General features: G+C 43.3%; 1 protein-coding gene across 1 annotated transcript in view; it reads right to left on the reverse strand.

Moving 5' to 3' along the window:
- Positions 1-23794, reverse strand: part of LOC310796483 (contactin-associated protein-like 2) — a gene marked incomplete at both ends in the record, with an annotated part of 775066 nt that overhangs the window by 56544 nt on the left and 694728 nt on the right. Inside the window, one exon of the mRNA XM_083658673.1 lies at positions 21117-21250. Coding sequence (XP_083514799.1) covers positions 21117-21250 — 134 coding nt within the window. The remainder of the gene's footprint in view (positions 1-21116; positions 21251-23794) is intronic.

The following is a 23794-nucleotide window of genomic DNA, read 5'->3' on the forward strand; positions in this document are numbered from 1 at the left end:
ATGTAGAATCATATTACTAGACTGCCTGGTTAGGACACACCTTTTTTTATTGGAGTGTAATACTCCCCATATTTCATGATTAATTTCTTTATGGAAACATGCATTTTCTGAAAAATGTGGCTTTTCGGGTCAATAACTCCCAGGTCATATGAGCTAATGACTCAAAGTCAATGTAGAATGACATTACTACACTGCCTGGTTAGGACACACCTTTTTTTATTGGAGTTTAATACTCCCCAAATTTCATAATTCATTTTTTTATGGAAAAATGTGGCTTTTCGGCTCAATAACTCCCAGGTCATATGAGCTAATGACTCAAAGTCAATGTAGAATGACATTACTACACTGCCTGGTTAGGACACACCTTCTTTTATTGGAGTTTAATACTCCCCAAATTTCATAATTCATTTTTTTATGGAAAAATGTGGCTTTTCGGCTCAATAACTCCCAGGTCATATGAGCTAATGACTCAAAGTCAATGTAGAATGACATTACTACACTGCCTGGTTAGGACACACCTTCTTTTATTGGAGTTTAATACTCCCCAAATTTCATAATTCATTTTTTTAGGGAAAAATGTGGCTTTTCGGCTCAATAACTCCCAGGTCATATGACCGAATGACTCAAAGTCAATGTAGAATCATATTACTAGACTGCCTGGTTAGGACACACCTTTTTTTATTGGAGTGTAATACTCCCCATATTTCATGATTAATTTCTTTATGGAAACATGCATTTTCTGAAAAATGTGGCTTTTCGGCTCAATAACTCCCAGGTCATATGAGCTAATGACTCAAAGTCAATGTAGAATGACATTACTACACTGCCTGGTTAGGACACACCTTCTTTTATTGGAGTTTAATACTCCCCAAATTTCATAATTCATTTTTTTATGGAAAAATGTGGCTTTTCGGCTCAATAACTCCCAGGTCATATGAGCTAATGACTCAAAGTCAATGTAGAATGACATTACTACACTGCCTGGTTAGGACACACCTTCTTTTATTGGAGTTTAATACTCCCCAAATTTCATAATTCATTTTTTTATGGAAAAATGTGGCTTTTCGGGTCAATAACTCCCAGGTCATATGACCTAATGACTCAAAGTCAATGTAGAATGACATTACTACACTGCCTGGTTAGGACACACCTTCTTTTATTGGAGTTTAATACTCCCCAAATTTCATAATTCATTTTTTTATGGAAAAATGTGGCTTTTCGGCTCAATAACTCCCAGGTCATATGACCGAATGACTCAAAGTCAATGTAGAATGACATTACTACACTGCCTGGTTAGGACACACCTTCTTTTATTGGAGTTTAATACTTCCCAAATTTCATAATTCATTTTTTTTTTTGGAAAAATGTGGCTTTTCGGCTCAATAACTCCCAGGTCATATGAGCTAATGACTCAAAGTCAATGTAGAATGACATTACTACACTGCCTGGTTAGGACACACCTTCTTTTATTGGAGTTTAATACTTCCCAAATTTCATAATTCATTTTTTTATGGAAAAATGTGGCTTTTCGGCTCAATAACTCCCAGGTCATATGACTGAATGACTCAAAATCAATGTAGAATCATATTACTAGACTGCCTGGTTAGGACACACCTTTTTTTATTGGAGTTTAATACTCCCCATATTTCATGATTAATTTCTTTATGGAAACATGCATTTTCTGAAAAATTCGCCTTTTCGGCTCAATAACTCCCAGGTCATGTGACCGAATGACTCAAAATCAATGTAGAATCATATTACTAGACTGCCTGGTTAGGACACACCTTTTTTTATTGGAGTGTAATACTCCCCATATTTCATGATTAATTTCTTTATGGAAACATGCATTTTCTGAAAAATGTGGCTTTTCGGCTCAATAACTCCCAGGTCATATGAGCTAATGACTCAAAGTCAATGTAGAATGACATTACTACACTGCCTGGTTAGGACACACCTTTTTTTATTGGAGTTTAATACTCCCCAAATTTCATAATTCATTTTTTTATGGAAAAATGTGGCTTTTCGGCTCAATAACTCCCAGGTCATATGACCTAATGACTCAAAGTCAATGTAGAATGACATTACTACACTGCCTGGTTAGGACACACCTTCTTTTATTGGAGTTTAATACTCCCCAAATTTCATAATTCATTTTTTTATGGAAAAATGTGGCTTTTCGGCTCAATAACTCCCAGGTCATATGAGCTAATGACTCAAAGTCAATGTAGAATGACATTACTACACTGCCTGGTTAGGACACACCTTCTTTTATTGGAGTTTAATACTCCCCAAATTTCATAATTCATTTTTTTATGGAAAAATGTGGCTTTTCGGGTCAATAACTCCCAGGTCATATGACCTAATGACTCAAAGTCAATGTAGAATGACATTACTACACTGCCTGGTTAGGACACACCTTCTTTTATTGGAGTTTAATACTCCCCAAATTTCATAATTCATTTTTTTATGGAAAAATGTGGCTTTTCGGCTCAATAACTCCCAGGTCATATGACCGAATGACTCAAAGTCAATGTAGAATGACATTACTACACTGCCTGGTTAGGACACACCTTCTTTTATTGGAGTTTAATACTTCCCAAATTTCATAATTCATTTTTTTTTGGGAAAAATGTGGCTTTTCGGCTCAATAACTCCCAGGTCATATGAGCTAATGACTCAAAGTCAATGTAGAATGACATTACTACACTGCCTGGTTAGGACACACCTTCTTTTATTGGAGTTTAATACTTCCCAAATTTCATAATTCATTTTTTTATGGAAAAATGTGGCTTTTCGGCTCAATAACTCCCAGGTCATATGACTGAATGACTCAAAATCAATGTAGAATCATATTACTAGACTGCCTGGTTAGGACACACCTTTTTTTATTGGAGTTTAATACTCCCCATATTTCATGATTAATTTCTTTATGGAAACATGCATTTTCTGAAAAATTCGCCTTTTCGGCTCAATAACTCCCAGGTCATGTGACCGAATGACTCAAAATCAATGTAGAATCATATTACTAGACTGCCTGGTTAGGACACACCTTTTTTTATTGGAGTGTAATACTCCCCATATTTCATGATTAATTTCTTTATGGAAACATGCATTTTCTGAAAAATGTGGCTTTTCGGCTCAATAACTCCCAGGTCATATGAGCTAATGACTCAAAGTCAATGTAGAATGACATTACTACACTGCCTGGTTAGGACACACCTTTTTTTATTGGAGTTTAATACTCCCCAAATTTCATAATTCATTTTTTTATGGAAAAATGTGGCTTTTCGGCTCAATAACTCCCAGGTCATATGACCTAATGACTCAAAGTCAATGTAGAATGACATTACTACACTGCCTGGTTAGGACACACCTTCTTTTATTGGAGTTTAATACTCCCCAAATTTCATAATTCATTTTTTTATGGAAAAATGTGGCTTTTTGGCTCAATAACTCCCAGGTCATATGACCTAATGACTCGAAATCAATGTAGAATGGCATTACTGCACAGCCTGGTTAGGACACACCTATTTTTATTGGAGTTTAATACTCCATATATTTCATATTATTTTCTTTATCGAAAAATAAGCATTTACGGCTGAATACCTTCCAGGTCATGTGACCTAATGACTCAAAATCAGTGTAGAATACACTGGCTGGCTGGTAAAATCATCGACAATTCGACACATCTCTGTTATTGCCTTTCAAAAACCTGACATTTTATTTTGAAACCCTGAAGTTGGTCAACGCGCGGTGTATTTACCGTAAGGTCTGCAATAAGGGCGCCCTTGAAATGTAGGAGCGGCTGGCTTGACGAGGCAACAGCGTGAGTAGGCTGGCTTCACCGCAGTCTCAAACTAGCTGTCAGGCATCACTCCTCACGTCTCACACAAAAACGTTGTCGATCCTCCTGCAGACTAGTTGTCAGACATCACTCAAACTAGCTGTCAGGCATCACGCCTCACACAAAAACGTTGTCGATCGTCCTGCAGACTAGTTGTCAGACATCACTCAAGCTAGCTGTCAGGCATCACTCCTCACGTCTCACACAAAAACGTTGTCGATCGTCCTGCAGACTAGTTGTCAGACATCACTCAAACTAGCTGTCAGGCATCACGCCTCACGTCTCACACAAAAACGTTGTCGATCGTCCTGCAGACTAGTTGTCAAGCATCACTCAAACTAGCTGTCAGGCATCACGCCTCACGTCTCACACAAAAACGTTGTTGATCGTCCTGCAGACTAGTTGTCAAGCATCACTCAAACTAGGTGTCAGGCATCACATGAAAACGCTGTCATTCGTTGTTTTTGGTTGTTCTTCCGTGTGGGGAAAGAATGCCTGTGAAGTTAGCAACAATTTTTTACAACTTCACTTCCGGTTGAATGCTTTCTGCCTTTCAGAATAAAAGCACGTGTTTTTTTTATATTTACAATAGATTAAAGTAGTAATCTATGAGACCCAATAGAATTAACATAGTAACACTAAGAGGAACATCTAGTTTAATTGACAATAGACTATATATATATTTATATATATATATTTATATTTCTTGAAATTCTTTCAACACAAAGACCGGAAGGCTAAATTTGGACACATGTAAATTAAACATAAAAAGTTAAATGGCTTTAAGGTAGATTCCTAGGATACTTCTTTATTGAATGGGAAAGCTTATTTAATTATTTAATGGTAAACTGTTGTTCCATCAGGCATAAGATATCCAAACAATGTAGGGTGTGTGCAGAAAACATTTGACTTCTCCAATAGCCTTGGTTATGGCCTCTTGGAAGACATCCAAAGAATAGCAAGTAGAGGTGATACACATTAAGCAAAATGGAAGGTTTTGGTCTTGTGAAGTTATTTGCCAAATTTAGATACACAAGTCATGTGTATGAGTGATGACGTCAGCTGCAGTTAGGAAGAAACAGTTAAAACCCCCAGTTCCATCAAAACATTATTTTCTATCCAAATAAGTAAACAGTTTGACGGTGCAGTAGTTTGAGTGCTCTCCTATTACAATTTATTTATTTAAAAAGACAATGTATCTTTTCCATTTTTATTTTCAATTCTTGTTTTTGTCAGAGGTTAAGACAGATAATTCACCAAAATTCAGTATAACAGTTGTCCTTTGTAGGTCAATAACAGGTGATTATAATCCATTGGCAGGTGATTACACTCAAATGACAAAAGCAGCCAATGAGCTGTGTATTGTGAAGCACCATATTGGTAGGAAATGCATGTGACATCATGGAATGCTATGAATAGGCTAGGCTACAGTTCAAGGCCCAAGTGTCCAGATTAAAGGTTCATTTTAATACAGTGAGTAATCATAACACAGTGGAATTTGACTTTGTCCAATATGCATATCAACTCTCCCATAACTTTTCGAATGACTGAGATAGTATATAGAGTATTTTAATCTGTTATGCGTCTAAAAGTAAAATGTGAGAACAAATGGCATAACATTCCACAACGTATTTTGTACAGTGACATTCCAACAAGACCATAAAAATAAATACTTTCCCCTGTGTTTCATGAACAGAGATTAAAGTAACCAAATAAGTCAAAATCTCAAAATACTTGATACTCATTTTCATCACGTGAAGGCTTTATGTAATTTCAAAACGTTAGATGCAGAGTGGCTGGCTGTTATCAGGACCATCAGAGAGAGGCAGAGTAGCTGGCTGTTATCAGGACCATGAGAGAGGCGGAGTGACATATTTACTTGAAAGTGCAGTCCATTCATTTAGAAATCTGTGCAGCAAAGATGTGTGTGATGTCCTTTCAACCCGAATCTCTCTGACCAATCAGTTGTCAAAAGTATAGATTCAACCCAGATCGTCATGTTTACTGCCCAGTGGGGGTGGGGGGGAGGAAAGCGAGTAGACCCGGCCCGATACTGGCGTTGGAAATGAGCCTATACACCTTGGTGCTTGGCCTGCTAGCGCCCTATGTCAGCCAGCTGAATGTATATATCATTGGCCTCTGCAAATGTAGATGGTCTTGCAATATCCCTTTCTTCCATGGCAGTGGTGAGACTATCCAACAGTATTAGATATCCAGCCAGACACTCATCCACTGACGATGACAATTCAGCATTCTGAAGAATGGCCTCTGCTGCATGCCTAAATTCCACATTTGCCACCAAAGATGGTTCCTCGACCTCACATGCTTTCCCATTCAATAAAGAAGTATCCTAGGAATCTACCTTAAAGCCATTTAACTTTTTATGTTTAATTTACATGTGTCCAAATTTAGCCTTCCGGTCTTTGTGTTGAAAGAATTTCAAGAAATATAAATATATATATATAAATATATATATAGTCTATTGTCAATTAAACTAGATGTTCCTCTTAGTGTTACTATGTTAATTATATTGGGTCTCATAGATTACTACTTTAATCTATTGTAAATATCAAAAAAACGCATGCTTTTATTTTGAAAGGCAAAAAGCATTCAACCGGAAGTGAAGTTGTAAAAAATTGTTGCTAACTTCACAGGCATTCTTTCCCCACACGGAAGAACAACCAAAAACAACGAATGACAGCGTTTTCATGTGATGCCTGACAGCTAGTTTGAGTGATGCTTGACAACTAGTCTGCAGGAAGATCGACAACGTTTTTGTGTGAGACGTGAGGCGTGATGCCTGACAGCTAGTTTGAGTGATGTCTGACAACTAGTCTGCAGGAGGATCGACAAAGTTTTTGTGTGAGACGTGAGGAGTGATGCCTGACAGCTAGTTTGAGTGATGTCTGACAACTAGTCTGCAGGACGATCGACAACGTTTTTGTGTGAGGCGTGATGCCTGACAGCTAGTTTGAGTGATGTCTGACAACTAGTCTGCAGGAGGATCGACAACGTTTTTGTGTGAGACGTGAGGAGTGATGCCTGACAGCTAGTTTGAGTGATGTCTGACAGCTAGTCTGCAGGAGGATCGACAACGTTTTTAGTGAGGCAGGAGGAATGACAGCGTTTTTGTGTGAGGACTGAAGGTGTTTCAGAGCACACTCGACGGTTTACTATAGGAGACATGACAACTGACAACGCTTTAGACTGAGGAACGATAGCCTATACTCTGACTGACGAGGATGCCCTAAAATGGTTGCCGCACAAGAGGTGTAATTCAAGTGTAATGGGAACCATGCTGTTCTCCTCAGGAAGAGGCTGGTGACACGTGGTTACTCTACCCCCAATCTGGGAACCCAGAGTCTATTTCAGTACGTAAATAGACTCTGGGACCTCCGTACCTTTTTTTGAGGCTTCCTGTATGGCGCAAATGTTCTGCCCGGGACTTCTGCCTCCGCGCAGTGCCGCTCTGTTGTTGTACCAGCGAATATAGGCGTCCTTGTTAACAGGCGAAGCCGTTCACATGCGCGTGTCACACTGAAGCCACGCTCATGCCTTGCTCAAGCGATCGTTCAGGATTCAGTCCTATTTTCGAAGCGTGACACGTGAAGCTTGAAGCTGCCAGGCATGAAGTCAATGGGAGTTGTGGGCAGGTTCAAGGTGCGCAGAGGAGGCGCTGAGAGGAAAAGAGTGTCAGGGTTGGTGTCGGAAGACATGTGGATCTATTCGCGGATAGTTGGCCAAGGCAAACTTGATAACTGAAGTCTCGAGAAGTAGGGAAGTTGTGGAACTTGATAGCTGGGTCTGCAAGGTTCGAAGTTGGGAACGGTTGCAGAGGTTGACGTGATATTAGTTTATGAACCACTAGAGAGGACCTGCAGAAACGGGCCTTTATAGATCCCGAATATGACATCACCTGTGTTATGACATCACCAGCGAGACCATCCGAAAGGCATGATTGAGACACTTATGAATCATGACATCATCACCGTCTGCGACGTCATCAGTGATCCATGACATCATAGTAGGAACGACGACATCATAGTAGGAATGATGATATCACAGTAGGAATGATGACATCATCCTAACAGTACCCTCCCCTCTACGGACGGCATCCAATGAGGCCATCAAGGATGGCATCTGGAGAACAGAAAATCTGCAGGTTCTGGTGGAGGGGCTCCTCAGCAGGAGGTTAGATGCAGGTGGTTAGACCCCAAAGGGGGTGTAGGAGAGTGAGGTGCTCTTCAGCAGGTGGTTAGATGCAGGTGGTCAGACCCCAAAGGGGGTGTAAGACAGTGGAGGGGCTCCTCCCTAATACTGGATATCGAAGCCATAGATAGACTGACAGACTCGGTCTGCCGACTCCGGTGGGTCTTCTGGAGTCGGCCATCCCCCGGGGCACGATCCAAACAGGGGAGACTGGAGACCATCAAAAGGATCAATGTCACGGTCCGGTGGCCCCCACCAAGAACTGTGCCTCTGACGCAACACTTCAAACTCTGCGGGCTCCGAAGGTGGAGTCTCAGCGGACGCTCCAAACTTGGAAGGAGGAGCCAAAGGAACTGCAGGGGGGGGTGTCGCAAGCTCAGAGGGCGGAGCTCCAGAAGGCTCCGCACAATCTAAAGGCTGAGCCCCAACCAATGCCGCCGTCTCCGAAGGCAGAGCCACAGGGGGCTCTGACTCAGCGAGGCCTGCCCTCCCAACCTGTAGTTTGGGCAGGACACCCACCGTCTCCTTCTTTGGACGCTTCTTCTTTGCTCCTGACCGAAGGCTGACGACACTACGGGGACCTCCCAGCATCAAGCTGGAACCTACGTGTGGGTCAGGAACTGGAATTGGCTGCTCCTGAGGTACGGGTTCAGACTCGGCGGGGGGAAGGTCCACAGGTTGTGCCTCAGGGTCAGCAGACTCGGAGGCCCCCTGCGGGGGGACGGAGCTGATCTGCAGGCAGTGATTGAACTTCTCAATGAGACGATCGACAGTCCTCTCCAACTCCTTAACCCTCTTGGAGACACACTGCCACTCCTGGGTCCTGCAGGGAACGCTGCCCAACCGTACGGGCCTCGGGGCTGGACTCCTAGAGCCTTGACCCGCTGAGAGTCTCACAGGCCGGCGAGTGGTGGACCCACCTACTGGACGCCGGGAGCAGGAGGAGAGGTGATGGCCGGCTCGACCACAGTACCGGCAGCTCCGGGTGTCAAAACGGCGCTGCCTCTCCTCTGGTGTGACGCGAACCCTGCCGGTCTGATCACGGTACAGATGGTTGCTGGTGTTCAGATGTGGCTGCCCCTGCTCTGGGATGACGCAAACTCCCCCCCAGAGTATGCGTTCAGGAGCTGGAGGTGGCTGAGAGGCAAGGCTAGAAGCAACGGCCGCGGTAGCTGGGGGGGTAGCAGGTCTGGAAACCTCCGGAACGACGGTGCGCTCGGAAGCAGATGCAGTGGCAGGAGGAATAGGAGGCACGGGAGCAGTAGGGAATGACCTTTGGAGGTCCTCCACCGTCATGCCCTCGGCCCGCAGGAAACCTGCGAGCCTCTCCTTGAAATCGTCTCCATACTCAGCAGCAGCCAGCAGGGGCACGTGCTGTGGCTCAACCAGCTGCTGCGGAGCAGGCACGGTGGGAGCAAGAGGCGTGGCTGCACTGGGAACCTCCGGAACGACAGTGCGCTCGGAAGCCGGGGCAGGAGGAGCGGAAGACTGCGGAATGACACCCTCAGGAGGATTCAGTCCGTCGAGACGATCTAGCCGGTTAACCAGGAGGGCGCACCGATCCTGGGCAGTGGAAGCCAGATTCTGGATTGTGCTAACCAGGAAGGCGTGCCGATCATCGGCCTTGGAAGCCTGAGCCTGGATTGTGCTAACCAGGAGGGTGTACCGATCATTGGCCTTGGAAGCCAGAGCCTGGATTGCTTTTTGCTGGGCCATCAGCTCAAGTAAAAGGTCTCGCAGAATAGAGGACTGGTCTCGCCGAAATGCCTGCAAGTCTCCGAACGTGATAGGATGAGTGGAGATATCAGGAAGAGTGGAGATATCCAGCTGACCGCCTGATGGGTCAGCTGAAGCGGCCGGCCGGGTAGCTGGCCTCTCGGGACCTTCCTCCTTGATTGGGGTACCCGCTAAATCCATTTCTGAGTGGTTCATACTGTCAGGGTTGGTGTCGGAAGACATGTGGATCTATTCGCGGATAGTTGGCCAAGGCAAACTTGGTAACTGAAGTCTCGAGAAGTAGGGAAGTTGTGGAACTTGATAGCTGGGTCTGCAAGGTTCGAAGTTGGGAACGGTTGCAGAGGTTGACGTGATATTAGTTTATGAACCACTAGAGAGGACCTGCAGAAACGGGCCTTTATAGATCCCGAATATGACATCACCTGTGTTATGACATCACCAGCGAGACCATCCGAAAGGCATGATTGAGACACTTATGAATCATGACATCATCACCGTCTGCGACGTCATCAGTGATCCATGACATCATAGTAGGAACGACGACATCATAGTAGGAATGATGATATCACAGTAGGAAGAGGAGTTGTACCAGCGAATATAGGCGTCCTTGTTAACAGGTGAAGCCGTTCACACGCGTGTGTCACACTGAAGCCACGCTCATGCCTTGCTCAAGCGATCGTTCAGGATTCAGTCCTATTTTCGAAGCGTGACGCGTGAAGCTTGAAGCTGCCAGGCATGAAGTCAATGGGAGTTGTGGGCAGGTTCAAGGTGCGCAGAGGAGGCGCTGAGAGGAAAAGAGAAGGCTTCTTGTGTGAACGGTTAGGCGTCAGTTCAGCTTGTGTCTGCCTCAAGCTTCAGCTCTGCTACGTTCGGCATCCTGTGTAAACAAGGGCTAATTTGATTCTGGTCTCGGTGGAGCATTGTGTGGGCTTTGTTTTCCACAGTGACTGCAGGGGGGATAATGGGGCAATTAAATTGTGTTCAGCTTAGTTACTTTTATCTGAGGAAACAAATTGTCTCTGCACAGCCAGGAAGGCAGGTCTGAGTCTCTGCACAGCCAGGGAGGCTGGTCTGAGTCTCTACACGGAAGGGGAGGCAGGTCTGAGTCTCTACACAACCAGGGAGGCAGGTCTGAGTCTCTGCACAACCAGGGAGGCAGGTCTGAGTCTCTACACAGCCAGGGAGGCAGGTCTGAGTCTCTACACGGAAGGGGAGGTAGGTCTGAGTCTCTACACAACCAGGGAGGCAGGTCTGAGTCTCTGCACAGCCAGGGAGGCAGGTCTGAGTCTCTACACAGCCAGGGAGGCAGGTCTGAGTCTCTACACAACCAGGGAGGCAGGTCTGAGTCTCTACACAACCAGGGAGGCAGGTCTGAGTCTCTGCACAACCAGTGAGTCTCTGCACAGCCAGGGAGGCAGGTATGAGTCTCTGCACAACCAGGGAGGCAGGTCTGAGTCTCTACACAGCCAGGGAGGCGGGTCGGAGACGAGTCTCTGCACAACCAGGGAGGCGGGTCTGAGTCTCTGCACAGCCAGGGAGGCAGGTCTGAGTCTCTGCACAGCCAGGGAGGCAGGTCTGAGTCTCTGCACAGCCAGGGAGGCAGGTCTGAGTCTCTGCACAGCCAGGGAGACCGGTCTGAGTCTCAAAACCCCAAAAAGGTCCACAGAGGAAGACCACCAAGGGGAAAACCTCATTTTACCAAACTTTGTCAATTATGACGACTACAATTATTGGGATTATTTCCTTTTAAAATGCTTATATTTAGACAACACCATTTTCTCATCAAATGGAGCTTGTGTAAGCCAAGTAAACAGAGCTTACACAAGAAAATTAACAACTGGTAAAACCTTTTCCCTAACCTTACTATTTAATTAAATAGAATGCAATTTAGTATCATCTAATTAAGTGCCTACACAATTCAAGTGAATACACATTGCAAACTTTATAACCAAACCTGAAAATCTGCCCCTATCAGAGAATACATAAACAGACAAGCAGTGTGCAAAGGAAATGTTGCTTGCATGCAGAAGGAGATGATGGTAGAGGAGATGAGAGGCAATAAGACAGGAAAGTTGGAAGGAGAGGAATGTGGAGAGAAAACAGAGATGGTCAGGAGCAGACGAGTAGGAGGCACCTGAAGATCTTCTCCTGCTTTCCTCTCTAAATGCTCAAGGTGTGAGAGGCTGGGAGGATGGAGAGAACCAGAGATGGGAAGAGGTTTTGATAGGCGGCCTGGTAACTCTGATCGTGAGCTCACCTGACAAGACCTTACAGACCAACAAGCAAAACATTCGCTTTTTGCACTGCGTTCTTTATGCTTGTGTGTACATTTCAGCTGGTATTTGTGTGTAAATTCATCTTGTGTATGTGTTTGTATATCTACACAGATGCATATGCCTGTGCTTGCTTGCGTGCCCTGAACGTAGCCTCAGGGGAGGTAGAAAACGGTCACTCATCAAAGCGAATGCACGCCCACTAGTCTTCCTGCTTGCTCTCTGCAGACTCTTTAAAGTTGAAAAGGCAGCTTGTTTAAAAGCCTAAAGTATTCTCAGCCGTGAGAGTGGAGAGGACGTACAGTATTCACCTTATGTAGCCACGCCCATTTGACCCGGTTGTGTGGTTGTGTCACGACTTCCGGCTAAAAAAAATAAAATAAAAAGGCAGGCTGCTCCAATATCACCTAACTCTGAATTAACTAATAACTTAGCCAATTGTATGTAACATACCAAATAAAAGCAAACGGCAATGTCTAAGAATGCAACGCCATGTAACTGGCTCGTTAATTCTCGCATTCAAGGGAATTACATTAACGTCTGCGGGTCTTATAGACATAAGTGGCTCACACTGCGCTCGGAGGAGAGAAAACCATCTGAAGCTTTCTTTGTTGGAGTCCAGGTATGTTTTAAAAGAAAGTGCTCATCATTGTCGACGATAACGTTATCTGACCTGAACAGTGGATACTCCGCTTGCTTGCTGTGTACCGAGCTCAAAGTAGTAGGCTACGTTCTTTGTTTTTCCCCCTGCACTGTCCGCTACAAAAACAATTTTCTTCTTCTTACGTTCTTTTGTATTTCGCGCCGTGACCAGCGGAAGTGTTAACACAACCCGGAAGAATTTGGCCCACCCATATGAAGATAAGGTGAATAAGGGAGGTCAATTCTATCCTTTTTTCACCGTACAAAATTCAACGTGATCCGCTGTGAGGCCCACTAGCATAACTGACTTTCTTTGCACCTCATTCATATATTTGTATATAACTCATATCATTATGCCTTTACAGGAGGTATGAACATGTAAGCAATTGGCGAATAATAATAAGGAGCTAGTGACATTCTAATGTTCAAATGCTGATGTTACAGCATGCTACAACCAAATTTGCATCTCAGGCTTGAGTGCATCACTCGATATTTTAGACCTGATTTAAAACAAATCAATTAGCCACTCTACATTTGATCTTGTGGCTATTTAGCTTGAACATTCAAAAGCAGTCACTCAAATGCTTTATTGGTATTTAAGTTAAATTAGGACTTAAGTTAAATTAAAGACTTGAAACAGTGCACATTCTGTCAGTCACTAATGGTGTTGCTAGATTACAGTGCTGAGAAAAAACGATAGAGAAGGTCCAGACGATCACTGACGTTTGGCAGCTAGCATTCAAGATACATTTGCAATTCCACGTCTTGTGGCCAAAACATGTAAATGAAGTTGTCACATGGTTAAAGTGGGCAACTATACCTATGCTACCTGTATGCTGCTACCTGTATGGCCTTATTGGGGGGTCATGACAACATTTGCATTGAGTGCATGTTGGTGGCATGGAGACAGGTGTTGGAGACACCTGGAGAAGAGAGTACGTTTTCCATGAGCTGATAATTTGCACTTTTTTTGTGGTATACCTGACAACTCCTATCAGTCCTACTTAATATGGCCCTAATGCCTCCCACCCATCTACTTCCTGGTGTAATTCATATCATCTTCAACCAGGTTTTAATAAATGCAGTGATTGGTGATTAATCATGTGTACCATAGAGACACAGCAGACCGCGTCATCATTCAGAAACCATGCCCAAAACGCGGGAAAACAACCCCCCCCCCCAATCCTAGCATTCTCCTATGTCACGTGCATGGTCGCGTGTTGCAAACAAAGATCATATATACGGAAGACGAACACTCGAACTTAATTTCTTGACAGCTAGATCCACATTTTTCTTTTCACCAATTCTCAATGGCTTCCTTGTTTTGCTCAGGAGTACAAAAAAACTTTAATTGGCGATTTTTTACATGTGTTGTCTGCGCAGCCCACCACACAACAGCTTTTAGCCAGGGCTGTAGTGGTGGCTAAACGCACATTTAGGCTGTTTAGGTACCTTTTTCAATGCTCTGCAGCATTTAGGCACCTTTTAAGATAGTTTACTCACATTTTTAAATCGTTTATGCACTTATTATTGCACGAGTTTTAAAAAGTTTGAGTAGGAAACTCCGTTGATGCGGAGACCACGGCAAGCACGTCACACACCAAAACAAAAGAAACAAGATGACACATGGCACTGACCAGGAGCTCCGTGAACCGTAGCCTAATACTTGTGGAGCGCTCCGCGGGAAAGGTATAGGCTACACGGCCCCGGTCACGTTGGTGCCTTTCTCGAGCTGCGCTTGCCTGCCCAGACAAACAACTTGACGGTGCCATTGTGGCAGCGATACGCAATGCGCATTTGGAGACGCGTATTTGGAGACCAGCTCATGGTGAGCTGAACGTATGTTGGTTAAAAATGTGTGTCAGGAGTGGGGAAAATCATATAGGCCTACCGTTTTTACAACTGAAGAGTGAATCACTGGTGTAAGAGACATGATTGATTTCCCTCTGATCAAGTAAAGTTTGTAATATTAGGTGCGACTTCAATAGTCCAGGTGCTACTTTATAAAGCCAATACGACCATGTTGAAAACTAGAAACATACTGGTGTTTGTTATGGCGAGATCTGTACCCCTGGCCTGGCTGCCGGCAAATTCACAAAATGTTTTATTATTTGTGAAAAGCCGAGGGCGAACTACGGCATGCAGGTTATTTTCTTCTTCACGCAATTAAGACAACATGACAATTTCTGACGCAGAAGAAGCAGAATGGATTCGTCAGTTTTTCACAAATAACCCGAAAAAACGAAGAATATAGGTTGCAAATGGTAAATTGCTAATCAGTTAGTCAGATTATGCCTGACATTATTGTTGTCAAGTAGCAATGATTGAAGCTTGATGTGCTGAGCTCAATCAAGCTAATGTTATTAGTTTGCACTGCTCTGGCTGTCATTAGGCATTGATTAACTGAATGCTATTGCTAACTGTTACTTTGATCATCCATTTGCAATGATTCTGGCTGGATATTAACTATTGTAAATTTGTCACAATGAATGCACTTTGTGTACAATGTGTAAATACATTTTATATTGATTGTTTAGGCCTAATTATTTGTAAAGTCACAACACATTAGAGATGTGTGTAGTTCTTCATAGATTTAGCCTCTTCATTTTGCTCTCAAATGCACCAGGTTGACGAATTTTACTTTAAAATGTACAAAATTTTCTTCCGGGGGAGAATCCCCCCGGACCCCCCTTGAAAATCCAAGGCCCATCCCATAATTTTTTGCCAGCTACTTTTTCTATCTGGCTGGCTACTCAGAAATGTGGGGCACCCCCTGATATACCTTATAGGGCTATATTCAGATTAAGTTGTTCTACTCTCATATTTTGTCTTGTATATCGGTCACGGAAGCTTATAGTTTATCCACCGTTATAACACTGCTGGTGCCGCGTGAGAAAGCTGCCTCAAAAGTATAGTTTACCCACTTTTTTTTAACCACTACAGCACTGCTTTTAGCTATGTTTAATTCAAGGAAAATTACGCTGGTGTGTGGGAGTGAATCAGGCCCGGCGCTAGGGGCGGGCCTGACCGGGCCGGGCCCCCCCATTCAACAAACTGGCCCCCCCATTCCAAAAAAAAAAATTTTTTTTTTTTTTTTTTTTGCTAAACGTTTTTCCGTTTTTCTGTTTTAAAGTTTAACATGGAATCTGGCTGTCATTAGGCATTGATTAACTGAATGCTATTGCTAACTGTTACTTTGAACATCCATTTGCAATGATTCTGGCTGGATATTAACTATTGTAAATTTGTCACAATGAATGCAATTTGTGCACAATGTGTAAATACACTTAATATTAATTGTTTAGGCCTAATTATTTGTAAAGTCACAACACATTAGAGATGTGTGTAGTTCTTCACAGATTTAGCCTCTTCATTTTGCTCTCAAATGCACCAGGTTGACGAATTTTACTTTAAAATGTACAAAATCTTCTTCCGGGGGAGAATCCCCCCGGACCCCCCTTGGGTAGCTTGGCCCCCCCAAGCTAGTGGCAGGCCCCCTCTGTAACTTGGGTCTGGAGCCGGGCCTGGAGTGAATGGAGAGCTTTCCCCCCGTGATGGGCGTGGCCTATTTCATGCAGTGTCTCTAGTCTGATAGATAATAGCCAGGCAGCTACAGTATTTGTTAAACTAGTCAAAGTCTCTGCCTCTATTGTTGCTGGGTGCTGAAGTTCCATCACTGGTTGACTTAACCAGATGAGAAATGTGAAAAACTATGCTCATACTGTACAAACATTTTTCAGCTCTCTACATTTATCCCATCTCGCTAGCACTGATCTAGTTCTCTCAATAAATGATCTACGGAGTCTTGATCAAGCAGTTGCAGAGGCAGACAAGGAGAAATGGCTCTTGCAGATTAACAGGCCAGACGGAAACAAACTCCGTACTTACTGTTCTTTTAAGAATGTTTTTGAATCAGAACCCTATGTACAATGCATTATGCCCAGGCAGTATAGAAGTGCCCTTGCAAAGTTTAGATGTGGAGTCGCTCCCTTAGCTCTGGAAACCGGCAGATACACCAACACCCCAGTTGAGAGTCGTTTCTGCACACTGTGCAACAGTGGTTCTATTGAATCTGAAGCCCACGTTCTATTACACTGTGAACTTTACAACAACATTCGCGCTGATCTTTTTATTTTTCTATCAAAACACTATGAGAATTTTAATGACCTTGATGACATAAATAAATTGTGTAAAATTTTAGCTGGTGAACACGGTATTAATGAATGTGCCAAGGCCTGCCACCTCATCCTAAAAAGAAGAGTAGCCTTCATGAGCACCGCCCAATAAACTGCCCCCTCCTTTTACATATTGTATTGCCAACTGTATTTTCTGTGTAATAGTACTTGTATGTATGTTTTTATCTTTTATTGTTTTGAATTGTAGTGTGTCTCTCAACTCCATGTGAGTGGTCCTCAACTTTTTAATGCACTTTTTGTTGTTTTTTATACCATACTTGTTTGTTGAGGAGTGACACAAAAATAAAGATATATCTATCTATCTATCTATCTATCTATCTATCTATCTATCTATCTATCTATCTATCTATCTATCTATCTATCTATCTGGTAGCCCCTTTTGGGACATGTGTCATCTAACTGTAACAGAGTTATCAGTTAGCCTCCAGAGTCCCTTGTCTAAACGCTAAGTGAGGCCTGGAAAAAAGTCCCAAGCAGTATAACATACCAATCTGCTCGTTGTACAAGTGTCACAGAGACATTTCAAAGCCAAGAAGTCTTCATTGATTAGATCCGCCATGGTTTAAAAGCTCGAGGCTGCTAATAAATAACTTTAATATACCAATCATTCTGTGTTTTGTGCTGTTGTGCCCAGCCATCATAGCGCTCCACAGCGCCCCCTCTGGTCGGAAGCACACGGAAAAATACAGAAGTGTGTACATATCACACTCATTTCACTCTAAAGTTCCCAAACACCCAGTAATGACGCATTAATTGTGCTCCAGGCTGAATCAGTATGTTATAGATTCCAACATAGACATATACAAATTGGTTGGTGCTGCTTTCAAAGGAGGCGGTCGCATTTCTCCTCCTCTCCTCTCCCTTTCCCTCTCCCTATCTCTCTGCTTGCTACCCGGAGCCAATCTTGCACTCCCTCCCTAAAACCCCACCCCCCGCCTTCAGCAACATCCCCCCCGCTCTTGCAAACCTCCCCCCCACCCCCCTTTTTCTTCTTGTTGTTTGTATGTGTTATATGTCTGTCTCTGTTATGTTTTTATCTCTGTCTCTGTTATGTTTTGTGTTGTTTGTCTTGCTGGTAATTCCTGTACATATAACAACAAATGTATATGTATTGTATTGCTGGTAATTCCTGTACATATAACAACAAATGTATATGTATTGTATAATAATTGAAGTGTGCCTTTATTACTTTTCAAACTAGTAATAATGTTACTAATCTTAATCTGAGTGTTTAATCCGGGGACAACGGATGGAAATTAGCCTCGTGCTAAATCCGGCAATTTTTACACCCTTATTATGTTCCAGGTGACTGTATCTGCTTCATGGTTTTTGTGTTCATTAATTTTGCACTGTCGCGTCTAAATAAACAATTAAACTAAACTAAATTAGTGGCTATAATAAATCACAATTAATATATGTTGTTGATTTATAAAGTCAAACAGAATGTTTCAAAATAAAAGCTTTCATTCAAACTCAATACAATACACACATTGAAATAGATACTGTACAGTGGAGATGTGCTGGATAGTTGTTCAGTCACACACCAAACAGTGTGCTGAGCATGGATATTGTGATCAACCAGAGCACAACAGTTGCTCCAATCACTTTCTATGCCAGTAAAAAGGATGTCTTATTTTGGAGGGCTCCCAGCGGGGTGATCAGCAGTTGCTTTCTATGCCAGTAAAAATGATGTCTTATTTTGGAGGGCTCCCAGCGGGATGATCAGCAGTTGCAAGATGCGATTTTCTCTGGAAATGCAAAGCATTCCCATCTGACATTCTGGTTTAATTTGGCTCCTGTCAGAACTTTTCACTAGAATGCGCGCCGCGGAGGTACTGATGAGATTCCAGTATTGATGAGGTCATCGCTCAGTGTACATACTGTACAACCAGAGAGAGGGAGAGAGAGGATGCAATGTGTGTTTTTTGAACACCACCTCATTTAGGGGTGCAACGGATCACAAAACTCACGGCTCAGATCATATCACTTTTTTTTTGTCACAGATCGGATAATTTTTCGGATCAGCAAAAAAAATAAAAATGATCATGAATATAAAAATGTGCTACCTACTGTGGCTCCCCCCAATGTGTGTGTGTGTGTGCGTGTGTGTGTATATATATAAATAAATATATATATATACGGTATATGTATGTATATATATATAAAGGCTATGCAAACAGTGCAGACGTGCTCAGCACAAGTGGTATACAGAGAAACAATGTAATTGTAATTTGTGATTCTGCATACATGTGTGTGCTGAGTTTGCTCCCTTTGTTGAAATAAAAGGTGGATATAAACAAAGGTTTATATACTAACATTCTTGATTGTTTACTTAAATATGGATTACCAAATGTGTAATGCATGTTGTATATTAGTGTAAGTATATACAAATATAATAAACTATAGAATAATAAACATAAATACATTTGCTATGTACTGTATGTATATAAGTATGCAGAGTGTGTTAGAATATATATACATACATAAATAAATACATACATACATACATACATACATACATACATACATACATACATACATACATACATACATTCATACATACGTGTGTGTGTGTGTGTGTGTGTGTGTGTATACATACATACATACATACAGTACATACATACATACATACATACATACATACATACATACATACATACATACATACATACATACATGGTATAGAGCTGTGGAACCATTATGACAATGTAAATAGACAAATGTAATGTGTCAAACTGGAACTGGATGTATCATTTCAACAAAACAAAAAAGAAGATATATACACCTTATCACTTGACAGATGCTGTAGACAATGTGCTATATGACAAGTAAGCTGTAAATAACAGAAAAGTAGTCTTAACTGACTTTCAGTTTCTTGAACTTTCTGGTTACGTATTAGTTTCTGTACTAGGTGGCAAACCCCACCCATCTGGCCTAAGCAGGCAAGCCATAAAGGCCCATGCAAATGCAACTGGATCCAGGTCTGGATGCCAGCAGTCATTTAGTTGAACAAGGAGGCTGCCGTCCCTCTAGATTCCTCCTTACACTGCAGCCTGCTGCCACCTCCAGCTATCTGAGCCAAGAAGCAAGTTTGTAATCCATCCTCCACAGGCAGCAACTGACCACGGCTAGGCTGTATTGATCTGCACTAAGCTGTTTAGCTGCACCACACTCAAACGCACACAAGCAAACACACACACACACACACACACACACACAGGTGCACGCATGCACGCGCACACACACACACACACACACACACACACACACGGACATGCACAAGGGCAAACATGCAGACACGCAGTCACAATCACACAAGCACATACACCCACATATACATTTAGTTACAATCACACACACACAGGCTGGAAGTGGATTAATGGTGGCAGAGGGCGGGGGCAGTGTCATCAAATACACAGTTCTCCCCTCTGACTTATTACAAGCCATCCAGCCAACTCTAGCTGGGGCAGTGAGACTGAGTGTGTGTGTGTGCATGGCCGTAGCCAGGTCATGTTAGCGTGGTGTGGGGTGTCCGGGGGGACTGTGCACCCCCGTCTATTTGTTTTTGTCCATTTTAAAGTAAAATGCTTCAATCTGGTGCACTTTGAGAGCAAAATTAAAAGTTAAATTAAAATCTATAAAGAACTATACACATTACATTAGATTAATATCATCTTTACTATGCTGTTGCTTTACAATGAAACAAATAATAAAGTACAAATGCAAGTACAAACACATCACAGCGTTCAAAGTTTGCAATCTGTTGAAGCAATCAAGCATTTTTCAATCAAAGGTGAAACAACACAGATTCTGTCTGATGGTTTATAGTGGGACTTCCATGCCTGCCCCATTCACTTCAATAGAACTGTCCCCCAAAGTCGAGCCCCAATGCAAAATGTGAACGCTGTGATGAGAGTGATGTCTCTTCCTTCTATAGAGCACACAGAGAGGAAGCAAATTGTTGCATTTCTGATCAACTATGTCATATTATATCATGTTATTTATGAGGGCTTTAAAACATGAATGACAGATGAATAGATCTGGGGGCCGGGGCTATTTTTTTAATGTTTTTTTGTTTTTATAGAAAATACCGAGGTCATGACCTCGGTGTTCAATGGGAGTTACGGCCGTGTGTGTGTGTGTGTGTGTGTGTGTGTGTGCATGCGTGCGTGTAGGTGTGTGTGTGTGTGTGTGTGTGTGTGAGTGTGTGTGTACCTGGATGGTGACGCTCTTGTTGATGCGGGACATGTTGATGCTATGTGGCTGTCCATTGGCCAGGTTCCGCTGGTCCACATCTATGGCAAATGGCTCCTTTAGACCTCCCAGGTTGTACCGCACCTGTAAGGAACCTGAAGAGGTACCACCAGTGGTCAGTCACAATAGGCCTATTTCACACAAGATGGCCCCCAACCATAGACTGCTAATTCACACTTCCGCTTTCTGCGCTGGCTGGGTTTCTCCATTCATTCGCCGTGATCCGATAACAATTGCTGTATGAAAGCACTCAGGCATGTAGTGTGCATTTTTATTCCAATTCAAGCATTATTTATCGTTTCATGGGTTTCCTACGGAGGAAAAGTTAAAGAAGATGGATTTTTGCATAAGAACAGACAACGCTGTACCATGGTAATGGCTATATGCTAGCTAGCTACCTAGGTCTCACATATCTACAACGGCAGGCTGTCAACAGAATAACTGGAGAAATTAGCGTTAAACCACACCAGACACAAACAGCAAGAAGTGGCTGTGAGGTGGATTAAACGGTGATGGAATGGACTTACTGCAGCAGCCGGTTGGCATTGTAATGTACGTTATTAGCATGTTGCTACTACTTGCTAACAAATTGATTCTGCTGTAAGATAACGTAATAAACTTGACAACCTAACGGTGATGTTTGTGATATAAAGCAGCGTCAAGCATAGTGTGATGGGGCCAGTTTTATATTGATTCTATCTTTAAACGAACCTGTGCAGCGTTTAATCTTTTAGAACTAGAGTCCTAGGCTCTGCTGCAACCCTAGGTGGCGTTGTCGGGCAACATTTTATTAAGGACCCTTTTAAGCATTTTTGGGGCCAGTGTGCAGCATGCACAGCAGGGCCCCTACATTCGACTCTGTCGCCCAGACCATTTGAGCACGGATTCAGGTTCTAAATGTCTTTCCACACTCCCAGCATGCATTTCGGCATAAGCAGAGGCAGAACGCAGCAGAGAAGACGCCATAAGCTCCGGAAAGTTTTTTACAATTTAAAGTTTTATTTCATCACTAAATTAATTTCTGATGACTTTTGATGCCTACAAGCAGGGTAGTAGGTTTCAATAAGTGCCACTTTACGAACATTTATGGCAAAAAATGGCAAAAAGTTCCAGAGCACAATTGGCTGCATCTACATCAGCTGAGCTTTTTATTTGTGTAGTACTGCAGGCGGCCTCTGCGCTGGTATTGCGCAATACCCTCAAGAACGCATTGTCTCAAACTGCCAACAGCGTCATGTGTGCTTGTGACCTAGCAAGTTAATTCTTCCAAGAACGACTAGCAAGAACGTTCTCCCCAAGAACACAAGAACAAGAATGCATTCTTGGTATTGAGAAACGGCCCAGGTATACTGTGGCTAGCTCGTTACACGGACACTGCAGCTCCACACTACTTTTTTGCTCGTTACACGGAGGACGCTGCAGCTTGACATGCCACAGTAAGGGTAATGAATATGCTACGTGAACGTTAGCAGGTACTTTAGCCTATGCAGTAGGCTAAGTAATAGGCTATCATCTCATTGTTGCTAGGTATGTCTCCACTATATGCACTCGCGGAGTGGAGACATGAGGAGTCTTTGTTTAGAAAGAGCTGGGGGGAGGGGGGTGCTGGCGAGTGGAGTCCGTAGCAGTTGTATAACATAACACAATAGACAGGCAGTAATTTAAATGAAATCTCCATAACGTTACAGCGTATAATAGCGTATAATAACCAATTGCCCGAACGATTCATTAATATGCTACGTGAACGTTAGCGGTCCATAACGTTACAGCGTATAATAACCAATTGCCCGAACGATTAATTAATATGCTACGTGAACGTTAGCAGTCCATAACGTTACAGCGTATAATAAGCTATTCCCCGAACGATTAATTAATTAATATGCTACGTGAACGTTAGCGGGTACTTTAGCCTATGCAGTAGGATAAGTAATAGGCAATAGGCTACCATGCACCGGCCCTATGCCAGGTTTCCACCTGGCCTTGTTCAACGTGTAATAGTTGGCCACGTTACATTTGGCGTTGTCGGCAGGATCAGGACCTGAGCAGAGTTAAAAACCAAGGGTTTTTATTTTTTGGTTGTCAACATGGGGCCAGTTTTATATTGATTTTATCTGTTCTGTTTTACTGGGAACTGCTGTCTGACTGTCCCTGAAGGCCACAGCTAGATGTGGCCTAATCACAGAAAGTACCCTCACCTGTGCAGGCAGCACAGGGGAGGGGATATAAGCAGCATGAGCCACAGACAATGGCAGGGAGACCAGAGGGGAATGGAGATGCCGTGCTGACAACAGGAGTCCAGAGGAGGAGCGGCTGAGATGGGGAGCCGTGTGTAGCCCTGCCCGCGGCTTGGGTGAGATGCAGGTGTGAGCGGCTTCGTCTGGGATGGCCGCCGAGTACCCCTCTCTCCAGGCGTACCTATGGGCGCACCGTGGCGGATTCACGGGGGAGAAGGAGAGAGGGGGAAGGCCCGGAAGCCGCTCCACCTGGCACTGGGAGCCGTGGGCGGGGTGGGGCTCCCCAGTCTCCTCCATGTTGCCGTTCCTCCTCCAGGACTGTTCAGAGGACGAACCGAGCCAACGAGAGACAAAGGGAGACAGCCGATGCAGCGAGGAGGCCACACAGCGCACCAGGGCAGACCC

The sequence above is a fragment of the Poromitra crassiceps genome (assembly GCF_964638095.1).
Source record: "Poromitra crassiceps genome assembly, chromosome: 2".
Lineage (NCBI taxonomy): Eukaryota > Metazoa > Chordata > Actinopteri > Beryciformes > Melamphaidae > Poromitra > Poromitra crassiceps.